General features: G+C 34.5%; 1 protein-coding gene across 1 annotated transcript; it reads right to left on the bottom strand.

Moving 5' to 3' along the window:
• Positions 1-13505: 13505 nt before the first annotated feature.
• On the bottom strand, positions 13506-16945 carry LOC129895117 (probable LRR receptor-like serine/threonine-protein kinase At3g47570). Its single transcript, XM_055970771.1, has 2 exons — positions 14179-16945; positions 13506-14084 (listed from the first exon to the last, which is right to left on the bottom strand). Exons 1-2 carry the CDS (start codon positions 16892-16894, stop codon positions 13663-13665), a joined length of 3138 nt encoding a protein of 1045 aa, XP_055826746.1. The 5' UTR covers positions 16895-16945; the 3' UTR covers positions 13506-13662.
• Positions 16946-21212: the final 4267 nt, after the last annotated feature.

Below are 21212 nucleotides of genomic sequence, written 5' to 3'. Positions count from 1 at the left end.
ATAGGACCCCTGTGAAGTTAAAGCATGTAGTTGAGAATCTGGCAATAGATAGGGGGGCTATTTGACTATTTTCTCTACTATAAAATGTTCAAATGTTTCTTAAATTCTAGTACATATCTATATACTTAGTACATTTAAAGTACTAATGCATACTCTATTGCCTACATGTTATCACCAAGTAGGGACCGGTGCTCCTCCTCATTATCCTCCACGTGGCTATCTTGGATTAGCTTGAACGTTGCTTGTGGTGAGTTCCCATGTTTAGGGAACAACATCCCTTTTTATTCTAGCTTATGCTATGCAAATAATTAAGATTTCTATTATGGCATTTCTTGATACTTATTTTGAGGATGAGCTAGGGACATGTCTTAGCCTCCGCCAAGTCAATTAGTAAAGGTATGTTTGGAAACAAATGCATGATGATCTAAGGTTGATGATGACTCTTATTCTATGATTTTCTCCCTTAGTCCCATTTTCCCTTTTATTTCTACTTATTATTCATCGTCATTACTTAGGAAGGCTAAATGAATGCTAAGAGGCTTGTTTGAGGAATCTTTGGATTCTTCATTCGTCGTGTCACGTCTAGGCCGTCTTAGGTTTGGGTTGTGAAAAAGAATATGCAATGTAAAGTTGAAAGATGGAGTTGAGATACATGATTCCTTTTCGGACGAACAAGTATTGGCTACATCACACGACTTGATTCCATAGTTTGCCGATGTTGCTAATTACTTGGTAAGTGATATAGTGCTGTCCGAGTTGAATGTTCACTAATGCCGCAAGTTCATGTAGGATGTGAAAAAGTTCTTTTGGGAAGAATCATACTTGTTCCATGTTTTTTCTGATGGGATTATTGGTCACTGTGTATCCGAAGTTGAGATAATGTGTATTTTGGCGGCATGTCATTTGTCACCTATTGGAGGTCATCACAGTGGTATCCGGACAACCTACAAAAAATTTTGTAATATGGGTACTGCTGCCCAATAATTCAGCAAGATGCTCACGATTTTGCCAATTCGTATGATCGTTGTTATTGGGAAGGAGAAATTTCAAGGAAACATAAACTCCCACTCACTTCTATTCTAGTCATTGTACTGTTCAAAGTGTGGAGAACTGACTTCATGGGTTCTTTTGTAAGTTCGATGGAATGAAGAATATCCTTGTTGCGGTTGACAATGTATCTAAATGGGTAGAGGTTGTTGTGCTTCCCAACAATGAAGCAAAGAGTGTCACCACCTTCCTCAAACGAAATATCTTCTCAAGATTTGGTACACCAAGGGCAATAATCAGCGATGGAGGTTCTCACTTTTGCAATCGATTATTCAAAGTGCTACTTGAGAAGTATGGGGTTCGTCATAGTGTAGCAACTCCTTATCATCCATAAACTAGTGGACAAGTTGAGGTCTAAAATTTCTAAATCAAGCAAATACTTGCAAAGACGGTGAATGCAAATAGAAATAATTGGTCAAAGAATCTTGATGACGCTCTAAGGCTTATAGTACTGCATTCAAGACTCTCATAGGTATGTTGTCTTATCAACTTATCTTTGGGAAATCTTTCCATCTACCCGTAGAGTTGGAACACAAAGCTATGTGGGCATTGAAAAAGATGAATATGGATTGGGACACTGCATCGAAGCAAAGAATGAACCAAATAAATGAATTTGATGAATTCCACCTAAATGCATATAAAAGTGTAGCCTTGTACAAATAGCGAATGAAGAAATACCACGATCAAAAGATTGTAAAGAGAACATTCGTACCTGGAGACTTAGTCCTTCTTTTTAATTCAAGGATGCATGTATTTCCTAGCAAACTCAAGTCAAAGTGGTTAGGACTATTCCGATTGAATTAAGTTTTTTCGCATGGTGCATTCGAGCTAGAAAAGAAGGATGGATCAAAGTTCAAAGTTAATAGTCAAAGGATCAAAGCATATATGGGCACCGAAGATGAGATCAAAACTGTGGAAGCATGGAATCTTAGTGAAGTCTGAGTACCTAGGCAATTTGTCTCATGCCGCAACGTTAAGTCAAGCGCTACTTAGGAGGCAACCCAAGCTATTTTTTGTTTGAGTTTATTTTGACTCCTTTTATTTTTACTTGTTAATTTTTAGGATAGCATAGACTATATTAGGGTCCATGTCAATATAGTCACAAAAAGCATAAAAGATAGGCCAAAATATGAGTACGTGCAATATCTGAATGCAAATACTAGAAACTGAAACGAGCAGCTATGTACACAAGTTGTTTCTATAGGTTGTAGAAGTTTCTACGGCTCATAAAATCAACTCATAAAGATAAAAATATCATACATATAGCAGCTTTAAGTCTACGAATGTACTCTGCATATCATAGACACTCCTACGATTCATAGCCTACACTCGTGGACTCCAGGTATGTTTTATATCTTCAATCTGTGTATCTAGGGAATTCAAGAAGGTAGTTTATGACTCTAAATGTTTTTTACGAAGTGTAAACTAGATCTTTTAACAGACTCGACCCGTGATAAATGAAATAAAAAGACTGAGTTTTCAAAATCACCTCCATTTTCACTCCACACTTAAACGCACACTCTTGAGGTACACACAAAAGGGTTCCCACTGTTCTTTCCAAACTCATGCACTATGGTAGGGTCGTTGTCTCAATTTTCAATAAATATTGTCCTACCTAAATGTTATTACTAGGATATCTAAATGCTATCACTAGAATGAATTTGGAAATTGGGGCATGTTTTGATGTTTAACTGAAATTTTGAAGTAATTTGTGAATAGGGGAATTTGACATATGCATGATTGGGGCCAAATTTTTTAAAAATAATTGAAGGAATGGGGGTTTGTTGAGCTGCTAATTGTGTTAGTTTTGTGAGGATTTATCACTGAACTTGAAGTTCATGCACTCAGGGGTTCTCTACGAGTCGTAGGTTATCTTATGATGCATAGTTACCCCTCGTAACTTGAACCAATGGATCAGTGATTAACCCTCATAAACACCTAACATTACGAGTCCACTTACGAGTCATAATATCCTCTACGGTTTGTTAAGTCAATTCGTCATCATCTTATGTCAAAATCCAGTAACTAAGTTTTTGGAAACGTTACTTGCACAAGTACATTCTATGAGTCATAGACGTTTCTATGGATCATAGGGTTGACTCATACAAATTAAGTAGCCAAAAGCAGTTGGCATATAACAGAGTCTAAGAATGACCTTACGATCCGTAGAAACTTCGACGAGTCATGAGGTCAACTTGTAGCTCCTAATCAGAGACTAAAAATTTACAGGACTGATTCTACGAGTAGGTTCTATGAGTTGTAGAGACTTCTATGATCTATAGACACCTCTCGTAGAACCAAAAATAGTAGACTACCAATGTAAATTCTGTTTTCTCTTTTCTTGGTTTTTTTGTTACATATGCATACTAACTCTTACTGCGTAGGTACAATGCTACCCAAACAAACTCCGAAGAGTGGTGGTGTAAAGAAAAAGAGTTCAAAAAAGGAAGCCGCAAAAATTTTTGAAATAATAGATACGGGGCAAACCGACGGACGCCGAGATCAGTGGGTCTGAGGAGGAATACTCCCTTGACTCTGAGATACCTCTTGTACGATAGACCAAATCTAACCAACCCAAAAACATTTTCTCGGATAAAGCATAAAGCGGAGTCCCTACTCCTCCTCACACCGTAGAACTATCCACATCCCCCAGTCTAACAAAAGGGAATCATCTGAGGCATAGGGAAGCGACGATGAGTCAGTGGCATCATCTGCGTCTGGGTTAGTGTCCGAAAGAAAATCAACACCCGAGCGCCCTTCCATACCATTCCATATCTAAGGGGAACCAAAACGATGGTTGGGGAAGGAATGTTTGACTTGTATCACATGGGACAAGAAAAAACGACCGCTAAAACCTTAGACGACCCATCACTAAGGAGCCGCGAGTCAGCACAACTGGTCTTGAGGCAGTCCTAGAGATCAATTATCTCTTTCATCGCTAAAGATATGAGTGGATGGTTGACCATTCGGGCAGTTACAGTAATCCTATGGTACGAGAATTGTATGCATCTTAGGCGGCAACCATCAAGAAGACAGCTTCGTCCAGGGCAAGGGAGTTGGAGAAGCCTATCCTGGCGACCATTCTAGTTTGATATATCCCGATTTATTTATCTGAGGAAATGGTCCGATGGGTTATGTATGGACCAAATTTTCCATAAGCAGCCCCGACAGCCTAGTTTGGTCATAAGATGAAAGTGGTTCAACACAAAATTGTGATGAGGGATCCGGTGCAACATGGAGAAATTCTAAGATGGGTTGCCGGTTACATTGCTAAGCAAGGTATAGCTGCATATTAAGCATCTTATTCGACCTTGATCAAGAGAGCTTCATTGAATTTCACGGCCAAGTTTTATTGGGCCATCATCCGCCACACCCTTTGCCCGATAAATGTCGATAATCACTTGACTCTGGATCGAGCTGTGATAGTCACTAATTTGATAGATGGATATAAGGTTGACTTTATCAAGATCATTATCATAGAGATACATGAGCAAGCTATTCAGAGGAATACTATAATTCCCTTCCCTTGCCTTGTTTTTGCCTTGTGTTGTGAGGCCATAGTACCACTAATTACAGGGGTCAACACACTGATTAGAGTAAATAGGACACTATATAACTGGCTCATCAAGGATGAAACAAATCCTGTCAGCCAGTAGCGTGCTCCACATCTGGAGGTGAGGTTACCTGAATTTGAGGACGTCCAGCAGCCAGCCCAAGCTGATCCGACAACTATTCTGAACCATGATACATCCACCATAGAGCTATCTAAGGCTGCCTCGACAGTCTCTGCAGTCCTTTTTACTAGCATGCCATGTTCATAGCCCACCGGCTTGGTCACCATCTCGGCCGAAGCGTTACAGACCTTGATGCAGCGATAGGCTCAGATAGAGGCTCAATTTGGACACTTGATTCAGTAGCTCAAACCGTGGGTCTGAAAAGCTATCACTCAATCAGAGGAGCGCATAGTGGCAAAGTTAGAGGTTGCCTTGGCTGATCGGGAGTATCAGATTCATGCATGCATTGATGCCTTTGAGCTTAGAGTGAATGAGAGGTTGCAGTCTTCGTCAAGTGTTGACATCGCTGCTATCCGGACAAAGGATTGTCTACTGCGTGCCAAAGTCACAGCCTTACCTACACCAGCTCCTATACCCTTTACTGTGATGGTTTTTCGGCCACTGAGTTTGTTTGATTAGAGTGAAGATGATGATTCTGAGTTGTCAAGAGACAAAATACCTCACACTAATAAAGAAATGTCATGATCTAGAGGCAGCCACACAGGCATCTAAACTAACTAAGGAGCTGCGACAAGAGGAGGAAAGGCATCGTACTATTAGAGCTTCAAGCTCATGAGTCGCCACTCATGATAATTCACAAAAAGCCATGGATCCACCTGCTGCCACACCGGGATCCACACCGCTGGACCCGATATCACTAGATAGACTTCGGCGCTTTTTGGCCACGGGTTCTTTTCCCTTTCACCTTACATTTTACTTATTGTTATAATAATATTTTTCGAGTAGGGGTGAGGTGGTTATTACTTTATGAGTATCTAGGTGAAGTCTGAGTACCCTAGGCACTCAATTAAATCCTTAGGATTTTCTTGTATGTGTTCTTTTTTTCTATTGGACCCTTTTTATTTATGTTGAAACTCCATGTTTAGGATGTAAATGCTAGATAAGAGTAGGGATCTATGGCATGATGGAGAGAAGGTTTAAAACAGAAAAATAGACCACCTCTAAATTTTAATTAAAGTATTGTGACTATTTCTTTGATATATTGACTATGTTGGATCTTTGACATGATGTAAACTGATATCACTTAAAACATGACTTAGACTGAAACATGAACCAGAGATTAATAAAATGACAATGAAACTTGATGCCAAGTGTGTGTGAGGTATTTGTGTGTTCTGACTATTTGTGTCAATCTAGAACTTACCCCGTTGGTCGTACTGGATAATTGAACTGTTGATTAGGAAAGGATCATAGGCCATTGTTGAATGAGTCCATTTAGCCATAAAAAACAAACCAAATACCATTTTACCCTTTTGAACCAAATATTTAAACCTCTTAGAGACCTTTTTGATTCAATAAAGTAGACTTCATATGTCCATATTGCTGATTGTAATCTTTTATTTTTACCCTAGTCCCTCCTAGGACAATGTGCATCTCAACTCAGGTTAAAAATTGTAAGTTGAGTGTAACATCCCTCAGAATTAAAAAAAATAAAAAAAATAAAAAAAATAATATATATATATATATATACACCTTAAGAATGTCTTGAAAATAGGCCGCTCATATAACGTATTATCCTTAATATTTTTGGAAAATACGAGTTTGGAATATCGATCAGGGGGTTAAAACCTACGGGAAAATGGTATCGGCGGATTTTTAAGACCCATAGAACGAAAGAAAGATTTTCGAAGAAACCAAAATATAGTGTGGTCCGCGACAGGACCGCGTCGCGGACCTGGGAAGCCGCACAAGACAGAGTAGTCCGCGATAGGACCGCATCTTGAACCTAGGACAGTTTATCGGCCAAGTAGACCACGGCAGGTCCGTGACGCGGACCTGGGAAGGTTCCCTCGCCGAAATTAAGTTTTTTTAAGGGCATTTTAGACTTTTTCCAAATTATTAGTTAATGAACCTAGATGTTTTTAGGACCTAATTCAACTCTATAAATCTACCTAAACTTCTAATTTAATTCATTCTTCTACAAAACATCTATCAAATATTTCTCTCTCTACAAAAAGGATCTCAAGGATTTCCATTGAAGACTTCAAGCAAATTCACTCAAATTCTCCATCAAAACTCTCAAGTTCTTCCCAATTAATTTGTGTTCTCACTCAAGGTATGTGGGTATGATTCATGGATCCTTTCTTCCATTAAGCCCAATCAATTTCTCAAGTTTTCTATCAAATTAAAGTATGATATTTTATGGATTTTGTGATCTCTATTCCAATTGCATGAATGTTAATTTAAAGTATGATAATTAGTCTATTTTGATATAAATTGATGGCTATTGAATTAGATTGAAGAGTTTTTCCATGAATTCTCCTATTTTGATTTATAGGGTTCATGATGTAAAATATGAGTATTTTCAATTATACTTCCAAATGATATTATCTATAGGAATTATGTATGGTATGATATAAAGTTTATTTCTTGGGGTGGGGGGCCTATAAAATGCCTTAGTAGCAGCCTCATGTCCCATAAACTACGTGTCATCGTAGGTTGCCTTGATGGCCTAGCTAGTGGATCCACAAATAGCACATGTTCATGATTAGGAGTCTACCTTGGCAAAGTAACCTCCTCCTTCTCGATGTGGGTATCATCGGATTCTATGTTATAGCTTCCATGGTCTTATTTTCGGTTATGGTTCCTATCCCACATATGTATGATTTCTTAAGTACGTTATGACTTGAACTTATGTTTTAAATGCTTTGGTCAATATGATTTTCTCATGACTTTATCTATTCCATCTTATCATGTGATTTACTTGACCCTTGCATTTCCATGATTTACTTTGCATGTCACACCCTCATACTTAGTACATTTCAACGTACTAATGCATAACTTTTGCCTGCATTGTCTCATAATGTAGGGATTGAGGTTGAAGATCCTTATGGTTCACATAACTAGTAGGCATCCTCTAATCGAAGGCGTTGTGGTGAGTCCTCATTGACCGGGGACTAGTTTCAAGTTACTTACTACTTTCTTTTTAAAAGACATTTGCTTATGTTGTATATTGAGAGTGAGCTAGGGACATGTCTTAGCCCCCACCCATACTCATGTTTCGAGGCATCTAGTTGGACATATGTTTAAGTCTATGTTGTCATAAAACATTTTTTTTTGATTTTTATATATGGCTTAGACTCTCTTATGATATTTCCGCTTTTATATTTTACCTTATGTATGCTTATGATATATACAAGAGGCTTGGTTGGAGCCCTTTGGAGTTTTGATTGCCATATTCCGACTAGGACCTAGGTCGGGTCGTGACATTGAGGGTGGCTACTATAAGAGAAAAGCGAGAAGAGAAGGGGTATGAAAAACAAAGCAAGAAAATAAAAGGTGTAAAAAGAGATGTACGATAAAGAAGAGATAAAAGAGGAAAAAAAGGGTGAGTGGTTGAGATGAACAAATAACTTAGCAAGCATTATCAATAAAAAGTATAAATCACAGGAAAAGTGCTGAGAAACGAACAAAACAAAAGACACACCCAAAGTAAAGGTGAAGAATAGGAGTGAAACGAGTTGTGGGTTGTAAGATGTGAAATCAAGGATAAAGTTTGAGGAGAACCAAAAGTCACTAAAATCTAAATATACCACACCTATCCCCGAACCTACGTTACAAGCCAAAAAAAGTCCTATAGTTATCCTAATTCAATTGTTCAAGTCTAAGTATTGAAAATAAGGGAAAGACTACGGTATTGTGCATGAAGGTCTGAATTTCTTTTGTGAGCGTGAGTGTTTTTTGCGTCCCTGATTTTAAAAAAATATTTACAATATTGTCTTTACATGTGAGTATGTCTATTAGTGTGGAAATGTCTCATATTGATCCGCATGAGTTAGTTTGATTTAAAATAATGGTTGCAATGATATCATGAATGAAAATTGGAAGGGGTCAAGGGTGAAAAACCTTGTGATTGCTGTAGATTCTTGGTCTTATGTTGCGTTGTGTCATTATAGTATAATAATGTCTCTTGAGGACAAGCAACCATTTTAAGTTGAGGGTGTTGATGTACCATGGATTTATGGTACTTTTAACACTTTAAACTTGAGAAATTGCATGACCTTTAAGCATTTGTTAGTAGATTTGATGTTGGTTGTGTTTGTTTTATAGGAAAACTAAGTCGGAGTATTAAATGGAGAAACACAACACTGATTTGCAGGAATTTTGGAGTCTACGAGGCCAACCTACGAGTCGTAGGTATCAGTCTTCAAAATAATATTGAGAAAAAAAAGGTGAAGCTGGAGTTACGAGTCAAGTCTACGACTCGTTCAAATGTCTGCGAGTCATAAAGACATCCATTAAAGATACCACAGCAGTTGAAAGTCAAGGACCTGATCCACGAATGAAGTACATGAGTCGTTTTGAAGATTATGAGTCGTAGAAGTCGTCCGTGAAGAAGAAAAGTTCATCAGTGCAAAAGATTGTGTTATGAATTGTGTCTACGACTGATCCACCTGAAGACGATCCGTAGAGGCGAGTCATAGAACCCAACCGACTTAAAGTTTTATGTTTCTTCCAAGTTTATATCTAATTAGGATTAGTTGTCTATAAATACATTCCTTAGGTTTATTTTTGTATTATGCACGTTTTTAGATGTGAGAAAAAAGCTTGAACTACTTTTGGGCTTTAATTCTTGAATTCTCGATTTTTGTTATCAACGATTACGTTCGAACTTTATCTGAAGATTTTGGATTCTCATATTCGTTACTGTAAGTGCATGATTTATTTTAACCCAAATATTATTGATTGTGACCACATAGTTATGAGTGGCTAGTTCCACAACTAGGGTTGTGGTAACCATGAAGAATTAAAGACGTAGACTTAATAAAAAGTAATTATTGAATAGTGTGCATGCATGTATTATTTTTTCATTGCTTTTTAACGATGGCCAGCGTTAGAACTCGCCTTATTCTTACTTGTCGGATCAAGGAAGTAATGAATGGGAAAAGGGACTAAACAATGAGATTTGGGGTTAATCATCCTCATCTAATTAGCTTGAACAGATCAACGGATGGCTAAATCTGGGATCATTGGTAAGGGTTAGTAAAGCATACACTCATAGACGGATCAAGTTGCGTAGTGAAATTCACTTATTTGTCGGATCAAGGATTTAGATGAAATTAACTTATCAATTCTACATGTAACACACTAGAAAAGGATTACTAATAAAAAGGCATACGTAGTTAAGAATTTGTGGGGAACACGTACACCCTAGTTTCGTTCTATATTGATTTAAAACCATATTAAATGGTTGCTTTGTTACTTGATACTTGCTATTTGATTTGTTAATTACGTTTACTTAAAAAAAAAAAATTCTTTATGGAAATAATCTGATTACCAAAAATAATAATCGATTGACCAAGTCTAAACCATATTCCTCGTGGAATCGACCCTAACCTCTATTTGGTTCTATATTTGATCAATGACAGTTTTATACTTCTCTAGGGAGATGTAATTTGTCCATATCAAAGCCCTAAAATCTTCATTCACTAATTGACAATTACATATACAAACTAACTATGTTAATAACATTCGAACTTCATAAACACTTCAATTCAAACTCTAAAATACCCAATTCATAATCTAATTCAAAACACCTCAATTCAAAATAAAGCCCTAAAATTAAAATTATAACTTCATTCACTAATTCACAATCAAATATATAAATTAACTATTTTAATAGCATAAATTTAACAAACTAAATGAAATAAACTAACTAACAAATCAAAAAATTCTCAAATTACAAAAAAAAAATCCTAGCTAACCTTAGCAATGAGAGAGAGAGAGAGAGAGAGAATGGTCTAGAAAGAGAGGAAGCGGGTGGCGGTAGACGGCGAGGTCGGGTCGGCGAGGTGAGGGCGAGGACAGGGTGGCGGTAGAGAGAGGAAGAGAAATAAGATAGAGAGAGATAGAAATAGAAAAAATGGGAGAAATCTCGTATATGGTATCAGGTAATTTAAAATAAGTGACGGACTGCATCGCTTAGTCTGTCGCTTTTTTAAAAAATAATTGACCATACTTTGACCAAAAAAGCGACGGACTAAGAGATGTAGTCCGTTACTATTTTTAAATAGTAGACCAAATTTAGTTGACCAAAAGTGACGAACTAACACACTGTTTGTCGCTAAGGTTTTTAAAAATAATTAAAAAATTAAAATTAATATAAAATAACGGACTGTGTCGTTATTATTTAATTTATAATAAATTAATATTAATTATAAGCGATGGACTACATCGTTACTTATATATAAAAAATTAATTATTAATTATATATAAATTTGGCAGAAAAATCCGTTAAAAACGACTGAAAAACACACGCTGTTCATCGCTTTTTCTAAAAAAAAATTAAAAAAATATAGCAACAGACAGCATCGCAAATACTGTCGCTTTTTGCAGCGACATAGTCCGTCATTTTTTCCCGTCGTTTTTACCTCTTTTTTAGTAGTGATAAATTATGTCAAACTTTGTAACTAAACAAAAAATTAAAAAGTACTAAAAACTTATCCCATGATTATGTCCTTTTATCCATCACACCAAACGACCCCTAAGGGTATTTTGGTCTAGGGTTGTCCCAATATAGGATAGATACATCACAAACATATTTTAGGAGAAATATAACCTACAAAGGTCATAAGGAGCGCTAAAGCACAGGGGGAGGAGATTTTCATAATTCATCTCTTTCTTCTTTCTTGTGGTTGAATATTAGTTATAATTTGTGTTTTCCTCACAAGGATGAATACCTAATTTCCTTTGTTCTAGGGTTGTGACGTATTCATGATTGTTGTAGTTGAAGATTTTAGTTAATGTTGATCATCATTACTAATTTGCTTATTATATCTTGTTCTTATTTTTTGATCATTTGATCACCAATTAAATACCACGAATCTTGGATTAAACTCGGGCGAGGGAATCATATATTGCATATAGGATTACACAGGGTTTGTTCTTGAACTCGAACTTTGAGGGACAGTTTCACATTCAGGATCGGAATATATGTATAGGCCTTATTTAGTGATAGACATGAATTATAAATGTTTTATTATTCTTCCATAGGGATATAGCGTCAGAATGATTTGAGTAGGCAATACACCATCACACACTCAACAAGCTCATGTTGTTACTCTCAGAGATCAAGTCAATATCAACCGCTATCGTGAAAAATGTATGACCTAGATTGATTTGCTTTTTCTTTCATAGTCACATAACTCGCATTGACGATGCAAATCTCCCAGTGTTTTGTATTCATCATTGATGTCCTTGCGATTGCGAAGAAGGTGCCAGTACTAAAAAAATTATTATTTAACAAAATATAATTCTAATAATGTCGAAACACCTTCGAGTCCTGGGAATCCCAATCCAAGCATGCCACTAATTTCAAAAACATAATATACACCTATGTAAACCTTCAAGTCATGTAACGACAGACAAATACGTAAAAAAAATGGATTGAATTGTTACAACATTGCAAACTAAGAGTAACTATAGTGCATATGAAATTGAAGAGATATGAAATTCTTGAAATTGTTCTCTTTGTTTTATTGAATTTTTGAAATAAAATTTTCATATTTAAAATTAAATAAAAGAACTATAAATCAGGATAGTTAACAATTCAAATTATTTTTAAAAAGTATGGTAAAAACAAATCTTTGACCATTCAAATAGTAATTAAGATAAATAAATTGAACCAAAGGAGTATTAATTTTGTGTCCACCCATAAACATATTCTTTCATGAAGGTTCCAGGGAAATGCAAACCAAATAACATTTTAAATTTTCAACTCTCCAAAATATTAAGGGAATCTCTGTTACTTCTAAAATCCACAATAAAACTACAAGGTACTGTTGTTTATGAAGGATCATTTGATGTGCAAAATTTGAACTTATTTTCGCTTTATTTCTTGCTACAAGCCTAATTGACCTCAACTTCAAAACATGATTACTCAGGTTGACATTTTTAATAACCGTTCATTGTATTCTAACAACTCACATATATTCTGTTAACATCTAAATTAAGTATTGTAATGTAGCTTGACCAATGGGTAACAAGAAGCATTAGTGGTCTAGTGGTAGAATAGTACCCTGCATCAGTATTGACTCAGGTTCGATTCACGGCTGTTGCAGTCTTGGGGTTTGCTGTGAAGATTAAATATGTGCTCAATGCAGTGATTAGGGGGGTCTCTGCAATCGTCTGTCTTTAAGGGATGATAATTGCACATCTGAGCTTCCCTTTTTGTTTAAGACTCCACTTTGCTGGCAAATTTTAAGTATCACTTTTTCATCCAACGTCTGGCTTCAGAATGAGATGAATTTAACGTCTAGTAGTAATGGTGGTGCTATCAGTCATCAAAAGAAAAAGTGAGGGAAATTAGTTAAATCATGTTCAGTATTATATAAATGGGGAATGTTTTGCCTGTTTGCATATATATAACCACACATTTAGAAATCTGCAATCTTTAAGAATGAGAACAATTGAATGTGGTATTTGATGCCAGAGACCAGAGCAAATATCATATTTTAAAGATCTCAAGAACCATATGAGAAGTCCATCAGGCGGTGACCTGATTTTACATCTCAAGAACTTCAAATATATATGATGTTGGGAATGGCAGACGGCAGCTTGAGATCAATTGTGTAATTTATGCTATTCAGTGATCTATTAGTGTAGCAATTATAAATATCTCAAGATAATAAATAAGGCATCTAAACTAAGAAACGTGCAAAGAGCTATCTTTAGTTTTATCTTTTATTAGGAATGTAAAGGTTTGTAACTACAAACTAAAAGAGCAGAATCAAACCTAAAACTCATGAATTTATTTCGTAGTGCATATTAACCTCATGTCACTAAGCATGAGAAGGACTAACGCTATAGCTGTCATCGTTTGTCAATGCGGGTTGAAGCTTAAAACCTTTTCTTTCTGGTATGCTTGCTCCAAGAACAACTTCCTCAATGAATTGAGTTCTCCAACGACATCACTGATCCGTTTTCTTACTTTAGGAGATTCTACGGAGCAGGAAACTCCGATTTGAATCACCTTAACTAAGAATGACAGAAACATGTCACCAGCACTGCTTGTGTTGTCATCAAGTTTGTATTTCGTTCCAAGTTCATCTCGTTCCTGTAGAAGAATGGGATCTGTAATATGCATCACTCTGTCTGGTAAAGCAGCATTGGCATAGTTATGAAGGTTTAAACTATCTTTGAACATTTCATCAGTTGGTCTCCTCCCAGTAAACATTTCTAAGAGCAGTATGCCAAAGCTGTATACATCTCCATAGATTGAGGCGTCACTTCCCATACCCAATTCTGTGATATATATTACATGTCAACGAGAAATACTACAAAATTAGAGATATTCTTATCAAAAGATATATATATATAAGAAATCTTGATTTATTACCTGGAGGTGTATAACCAATAGTCCCCCCTACACCTGTAGAACTTTTTGAATTTGCTGATGAGTTTGGAATTGCTGGTGGAACAAATCTTGCCAAACCAAAATCACCAACATGTGCAGTCATGTTCTCATCGAGGAGAATATTGCTTGGCTTCAGATCACGGTGAATTATTGGGGTTTGGCAATCATTATGGAGATAATCCAGAGCACAGGCGACATCAATGGCAATGTTTAATCTTTGAAGAAACCCGAGCTTCTTGTGGGGCTCCTGTGACTCAGAGTTCTCCTGAGGAGTGAAATGCAACCAGTCCTGTAGACTCCCCTTATCCATGTATTCATAAACTATGGCTTTGAACTCATTACCTTCATAATCAATACCTGAGCATGCACTTAGAACCTTTACAAGATTACGATGTCTAATGTTCTTTAGAACCTCACATTCAGCTAAAAAACTCCTGGAAGCTGCATGGTGTGAAAGGTCCAATACCTTAACAGCAAAAAACGTACCATCGTGTTCAGAAATTCCTTTATATACAGACCCAAAAGCACCCATGCCAAGCAAATTTGATGCAGAGAATCCATCAGTTTCCCTAAGTAGACACTGATAAGATACTCTTAAGGTCGAGTTTTCAGGTACATCTCTAGCTGCTGTTTTTCTCGATCTACTTAACTGTCGTATGACAAGAAAACAAACTATGAATGTCAACCCTATAAGCCCACTAACTACAGGAATTACTATTTTCAAGGGAAAACCTGATTTCCTTCCTTTCTTTACTTCTGCATTGCAAGCCGGAAGGTCCAACTCTGGCATACCCCCACAAAGATTTTTATTTCCTATGATGGAAACAGCAGTAGCATTACTAAAGATGCCTCCGGTTGGGACTGCACCTTCCAAATTATTGCTAGACAGATTTAAAATCTGCAAAAATTTGAAGTCTTTGAAGAATCCCGGGATTCCACCTGACAGATTGTTGTGAGAAAGGACTAAAAGTTCTAAGCCTCGCAAATTATTCATGGTTGAAGGAATATTACCCTGGAAGTTGTTGTTGTTTAAGTCTAGTGCTTCAAGTTTCACACAAGTACCTAGAGTGGTAGGAATTTGGCCCTGCAACTTGTTATTAGACAGGTTTAAGTAGCCTAGATTTCTCAACTTCCCAATTTCCATCGGAAGGAAACCAGTTAAGTGGTTCTGAGATAGGTCCACACCCTCCGACAAGGATGAGAGTTGAAGAATCTCGGATGGTATGAAACTACTAAGTATATTTGAACCAAGATCCAACAGCTCCAAATTGTGGCATTTGCCTAAACTGGAAGGAATTCTCCCCTGGAGATTGTTTTCTCGCAAACTGAGTTTGGTTAAAGAAGGTAAATTTCCCAATGAGACTGGAATTTGGCCAGAGAACTGATTTCCAAGTAAGGCCAACTCTTGCAGATATATCAGATCACCAATTTCAGAAGGAATTTCACCGTGAAATCTGTTGTAAGCCACAAAGAAAGCCTCTAGCTTCGTAAGATTGGATATCCCTCTGGGGATTTCTCCAGAAATCTGATTATAAGACAATGAAAGCTCTATAAGCTCAGACGAAAGATTACTAACAGATGCAGGTAAGATTCCACCAAAATTATTTGTATTGAGCTCCAAAAGCTCCAAGCTGGTGGCATTCACCAATGTGTCTATAAAGCTAAGGTCATCAGCCTCCCCCTTCCCAAGATGATTGAAAGCAACTAAAAATCTCCGCATGTTCAACAAATTTCCAAGGGGCGGTACTTTTCCTGTGAGTCCATTTCTACCAGCAATAAGAAACTGAAGATTTGTAGCATTTGATAATGTTACCGGAATATTTCCAGTTACGTTATTTCTATAAATGCTAAGGAACTGCAAATTAGGAAGATTAATACCAAGCAATGGAGGCAAATTCCCTTGTATATGATTTGTTCCAACATCGATGGCCACGATAGAGGAACGATTAAAAAGACAAGGAGGCAGGGTTCCACTCAAATTGTTCTCATTCACTACAAAGTACTTTAAGTTGGGCAATTGGCATAATTCATCAGGTATTTTCCCTAACAAATTATTCTTGCTTGCCAAAAAGGTATCAAGTAAAGAAAAATTACCAAGAGAAGGCGGAATTCCTCCTGTAAAGTAGTTAGAAACAAGAAAAAGTTGTTTTAGTTTCAACAATGTGCCTAATTCTGCTGGAATTTCGCCTACCATCATATTATATGAAAGAACAAGAGAAACAAGGTTGAAGCAACAAGAAATGTTTGATGGAATATGACCGGTGAAGGAGTTATTGTCAAGGCGTAAAAGGCGTAACTTATGTAAGTAGCCAATCTCTGATGGGATTTCACCTGAAAAACTATTATTTTGGAGGCTAAGGACATAAAGAAAGCTCAGATTACCAATGCTTGGTGACAGAGAACCCCTCAATGTCAGTGAACTAAGATCTAAAACTGTGACTCGTCGGTGACGACGACCACATGAGATACCAGGCCAATCACAGAAATGTATGGTATCATTCCAGGAATCCATGATATTGAACGGGTCATCAATGATCATATTCTTGAATGCAAGCAGTGACATTCTGTCTGTTTCATTCCCTCCCACCTGATTTTTTGATGAGCAGAGAACATAAGGTCCTAGCAAAGGAAAAAAGATCAGTACAATATACTTCATAGCATAAAAGTGAGAATTCTGTCTCTGACTTGGAAGAATCATTTTAGATACTAAGAATACAAGAGTAAAGTTGGTAATGGTCTACTTTATACTATTATTAAATTTGTTCTCCAATTTTATTTGTTTGCATGATTTTTCAAGACATTGACAAGTTGGGTATTTTATGGGAGACAAGAAAATATAGAAAGCGACATAAAGATTCACGTGCAAGATTCTCCTAGTACTAAATTGGACATAAATTTAGACTACTAGTAGGCTGTGCTTGACTTGCTGGTAAATTATTGGAATTAAGGATGTGTTTTGGTACGAAGGAAAATGCTCTCTTGAAAATGTAGGTGTATTTCTTATTTATTGTGTGATGTTTGGTGTTTGGCAAGTAAACAAAACATATTATTATTTTATAATCTAGAAAACACTTTAGGAGAGTTGAGGGGATGTGGGATATGGAGTCGAGGCAGATGTGTGGTGTATTGAAAGATGGGAAAAGATAATTAATATGAATTGTTACTTGTTTTTTTTTATTAAAGAAATTATTTTTCCTCATTTTTAACGATCTTGTTTTCCGATTAAACATGAGGAAATGTTTTCCTTTCTATCCAACACATCCTAAGTTTGTGCTTTCTCTAACCTCTGTCAGACTGTCCTGATAAATTCCCTATTGCATACTATCATTGTTCTATTCTTTGAGATATAATATTGAGAATAAAATCAGTAATACCAAGACATTTAAAATATTTTATTTTGGGTATGCAATTTCTGCTATTTTAATAAATCATGGTCATTGACCATTTTGATTTTTTTTTGAAAAGTTGATAGGTATAAACAACTTAAAATTCTCCTAAGCATGTGAAAAATGCAAAGTATTCCAAGAAGTGTAATTTTTTATTTTGTTACTGACATTTAGAGGCCTTTGGATTGACTTATAAGTTGTTTTCAGATGTTTGGCTAGCCAACTTAAAGTCATTTTGTACTTAAAATAAACCTCAATAAATAGTTGGGTTTATTTGGATGACCTTATTTTAAGCAGTTTATAAGTTGAAAACAGCTTATAAGTCAAAAAAAAAAGTTGGCCTGCACCTACTTTTTTTTTTAACTTATAAGCAGTTTTCAACTTATAAGCTGCTTATAAATAAGTCAATCCAAACAGGCTATAAGTCTTCTTTTTATCTGAACATAATACTGTTGGAATCAATTTCCTGAATGGTCATTCAAGTTAGAAAATTGACTTCAAATATCTTTTTTGTTTTATTTAGGTTTAAAATATTACTCAATTATTATTATTTTCATTCAAATATACTTAACACTTCAAAAGTCTCATTCTCTCATAGTTGATATGTCATGTCATTAAAGTCTCATTTTTTAAATAATAAACTTATTTAATTCATCAAACTCATTTAACTAAAATAATAATCTTATTATCTTTTAAAAAATACATATATTAATTTATTAAGAAGAAATTTTCATACTTACGGATCTTTTATCATAATTAAACTTTTATTTTATTTATGCTATGAAAAATAGCTTTTTAAAACTTACTAATGCCATCAATTTTGAATATTTATAAATATATATATTCAAAAAATATTGATATACAAATAATTCATGAACGTCAACTTATATTAATTAATAATATTAAAGGTCAATTAACTATTAAAAAGAATTAATTGTGTATTTTGAAATTCATACTTACAATATATATTTTTGAAAAAAAAATAGAAAGTAAATAATATTTATATTGGAACATAAAATTTTGATCTTTATTAATCAGCATATTAATCTCGTATAATGTGTGTATTATTGAATTAAAATTGGCAATTTTAATCAATTATTACTTGTATTTCATGAATTTGGGATGCGATACGAATTAATATATATTGGAATTTAATTGTATGATAAAAAAATATTATAATAGTCATAAAAAACTAAAAATAAAAAAATAAATTAATAAAAGTTAATTATTAAATTTCTCTTTTTTATCAACTTTTCTCTTTGTCAACCTTAAAAATTTATTTGAATATTTTTATGAAAAAAAATTATGTAAAAGTTTTAGATAATTTACTTAGAGATTTCAAAATTTCTCAGGTAATAATTGCATACGAAGATTTTTTTTCATTGAATTTTGTTTGGTAGAAAAAATTTGAAGAAAATATATATATATATAATCTTCATAAATTCTCACATAATTTATATATATATATATATATATATATATATATATATATATATATATATATATATATATATATAGAGAGAGAGAGAGAGAGAGAGAGAGAGAGAGAGAGACATAAGTTTGATGAGTTAAATAAGTCTATTATTTTTAAATATCAACTAGAATAGAAGGAGACTTTTAAGATATTTAGTAATTTTTTGAGAAAAATAATAATAGTTAAGTAATATTATTGTCTTTTAAAAATAAAAGCGATTTATATAGACATTTTTCAAAACATGAATGACTATTTAGTAAAATAATATAAAGTTTAAGTACCGAAAAAAAAATTTAAGCATGCAAATTTCTTCTTAATAAACTAATCTATTTATTTTTAAAAAATAAAGAACAAAACTATAATTTTGGTCAAATGAATTAATCTATCATTAAAAAAAATTGAGGCTTTAATGATATGATATGCCAACTAGAAGAGGAGATTTTCGAAATATTAAGTATATTTGAAGAAAAATTGTGATAGTTGAGTGATATTTTGATCTGAAATGAAACAAAAATGATATTTAAACGTAATTTCCTAAACATAAATGATCATTTAAGAAACTGACTCAAATAGCATCGTTAGTTTAACGTTGGTAGCAACATATAGTTTGAAATTGTGGTCACTCAACTCGTCTAGTGCTTGAAATTGAATTCTCCTTTTCAAGTAAACTTCCTGGAAATTACGTTTCCACATTTATTATATTTTTTTGCAAAAGAGTGAGGTTAAATTAAAGAATTGGTAACAAACATCCAATTAGGACAAATAAGGAAAAAGAGACAAAAGAAGAAGGAAAAGGACCATGTCATTTTGTGATGCAAAGTTCCACGAGGTTTCGTTATTACTCTTAGACCGACTATACATTACTTTAAAGTTTTTTTGAACATTCTTGAAGATTGGACAATTTAATTAATTTGAAATATAAAAAAATATCTCAATAATTCAATTATTATGAAGTAGAATGTGTAGTTTAGGGGGCATATTTAAGTCAAAAATGTAACAAATAAAATATTTTTGAGACAAAAAAGTAATGAATTGTAAAACTGACCCATTTTAAATAGTTCAAAAATATATTTAACCCTTTTTCTCAAAAACTTATGTCCTTAGACATACTTCTAGTGCAATTAGATTGGAGTGTACAGAGGGAGCGACATTTCAATCTTAGAATTCTAATCATAAAAACTCATAATTGAGAGATTTCTTACCACTATATCATTTTCATGGTGTTTTGTCTTTGTAGGGCTAATAGTAGGAGAGAACATTCACGACTTGAACAAATTAAATCAAATGGTGGACAAAGACTACAAATAATTGAGAGATTTCTTACCACTCCATTATTTTCATGGTGTTTTGTCTTTGTACGGCTACTATTAGGACAGAACATTCAACGACTTGAGCAAATTAAATCAAATGGTGGACAAAGACTTCAAATGTGAAATCCTTGACCACTTTCCCTTCTCTGCAACAACTTTGAAATTTCGAAATGTTTCATATTTGTGCCACATAATTGTGGCCATTTTGCAGCTCTCGAGAGAAAAATCATTGAAAAATTATCTAAATACACAATTTATTTTATCATATTCTCAAAAAATTTCTATCATTTAAAAAAATTACAAAAATCCTCATTCTCTCCTATTCTCGGATGCATCACTTTACGCGATGTATTGGTCAGATACATCACTTTACGCGATGTATCAAGATGTTGACTAATGTATCCGGAACCGAGACGCGATGTATCGTGACACTGAGGGATGTATCCAAAATTGAGAAGCGATGTATCAAGATATTTTGGGATGTATCCGGATTTCACCAAATTTAAAAAAAAATTATAATTTGGAAAAGAGTAGGGACATGATGTAATTAGCTCTTAAAACTATAGGATTTGTATAATCCCTACAAAATCCATTAATGTTGGGATATACTATTAATCATTTGGTTAGATGGTAGTATTGTATTTTAATACCTAGTAACGACATTTTATTTTATTTTTTTATTACTCCCTCAGTTTCTATTTATATATCACCATTTTAGATTTTACGTGCATTAAGAAATTAAGTAAGTTTACTATTCTACCCTTTGTTATGTCGGAAAAGACGGTTTAAAATTAATTTCAACTTTTTAGAGAAAAAATCAATTTTAGAAAAGAAAAGTCGCCACTT

Source organism: Solanum dulcamara, chromosome 7, assembly GCF_947179165.1.
Source record: "Solanum dulcamara chromosome 7, daSolDulc1.2, whole genome shotgun sequence".
In the NCBI taxonomy this organism is placed as follows: Eukaryota; Viridiplantae; Streptophyta; class Magnoliopsida; order Solanales; family Solanaceae; genus Solanum; species Solanum dulcamara.
This window is presented reverse-complemented; position numbering and strand designations above follow the sequence as displayed.

Excerpts from the sequence above, each read along its gene's own strand:
- LOC129895117 (XM_055970771.1), bottom strand. The coding sequence starts at position 16,894 with ATGATTCTTCCAAGTCAGAGACAGAATTCTCACTTTTATGCTATGAAG. Across the intron at positions 14,085-14,178 it reads TATTGGTTATACACCTCCAG|AATTGGGTATGGGAAGTGAC; the intron begins GTAATAAATCAA and ends TATATATCACAG.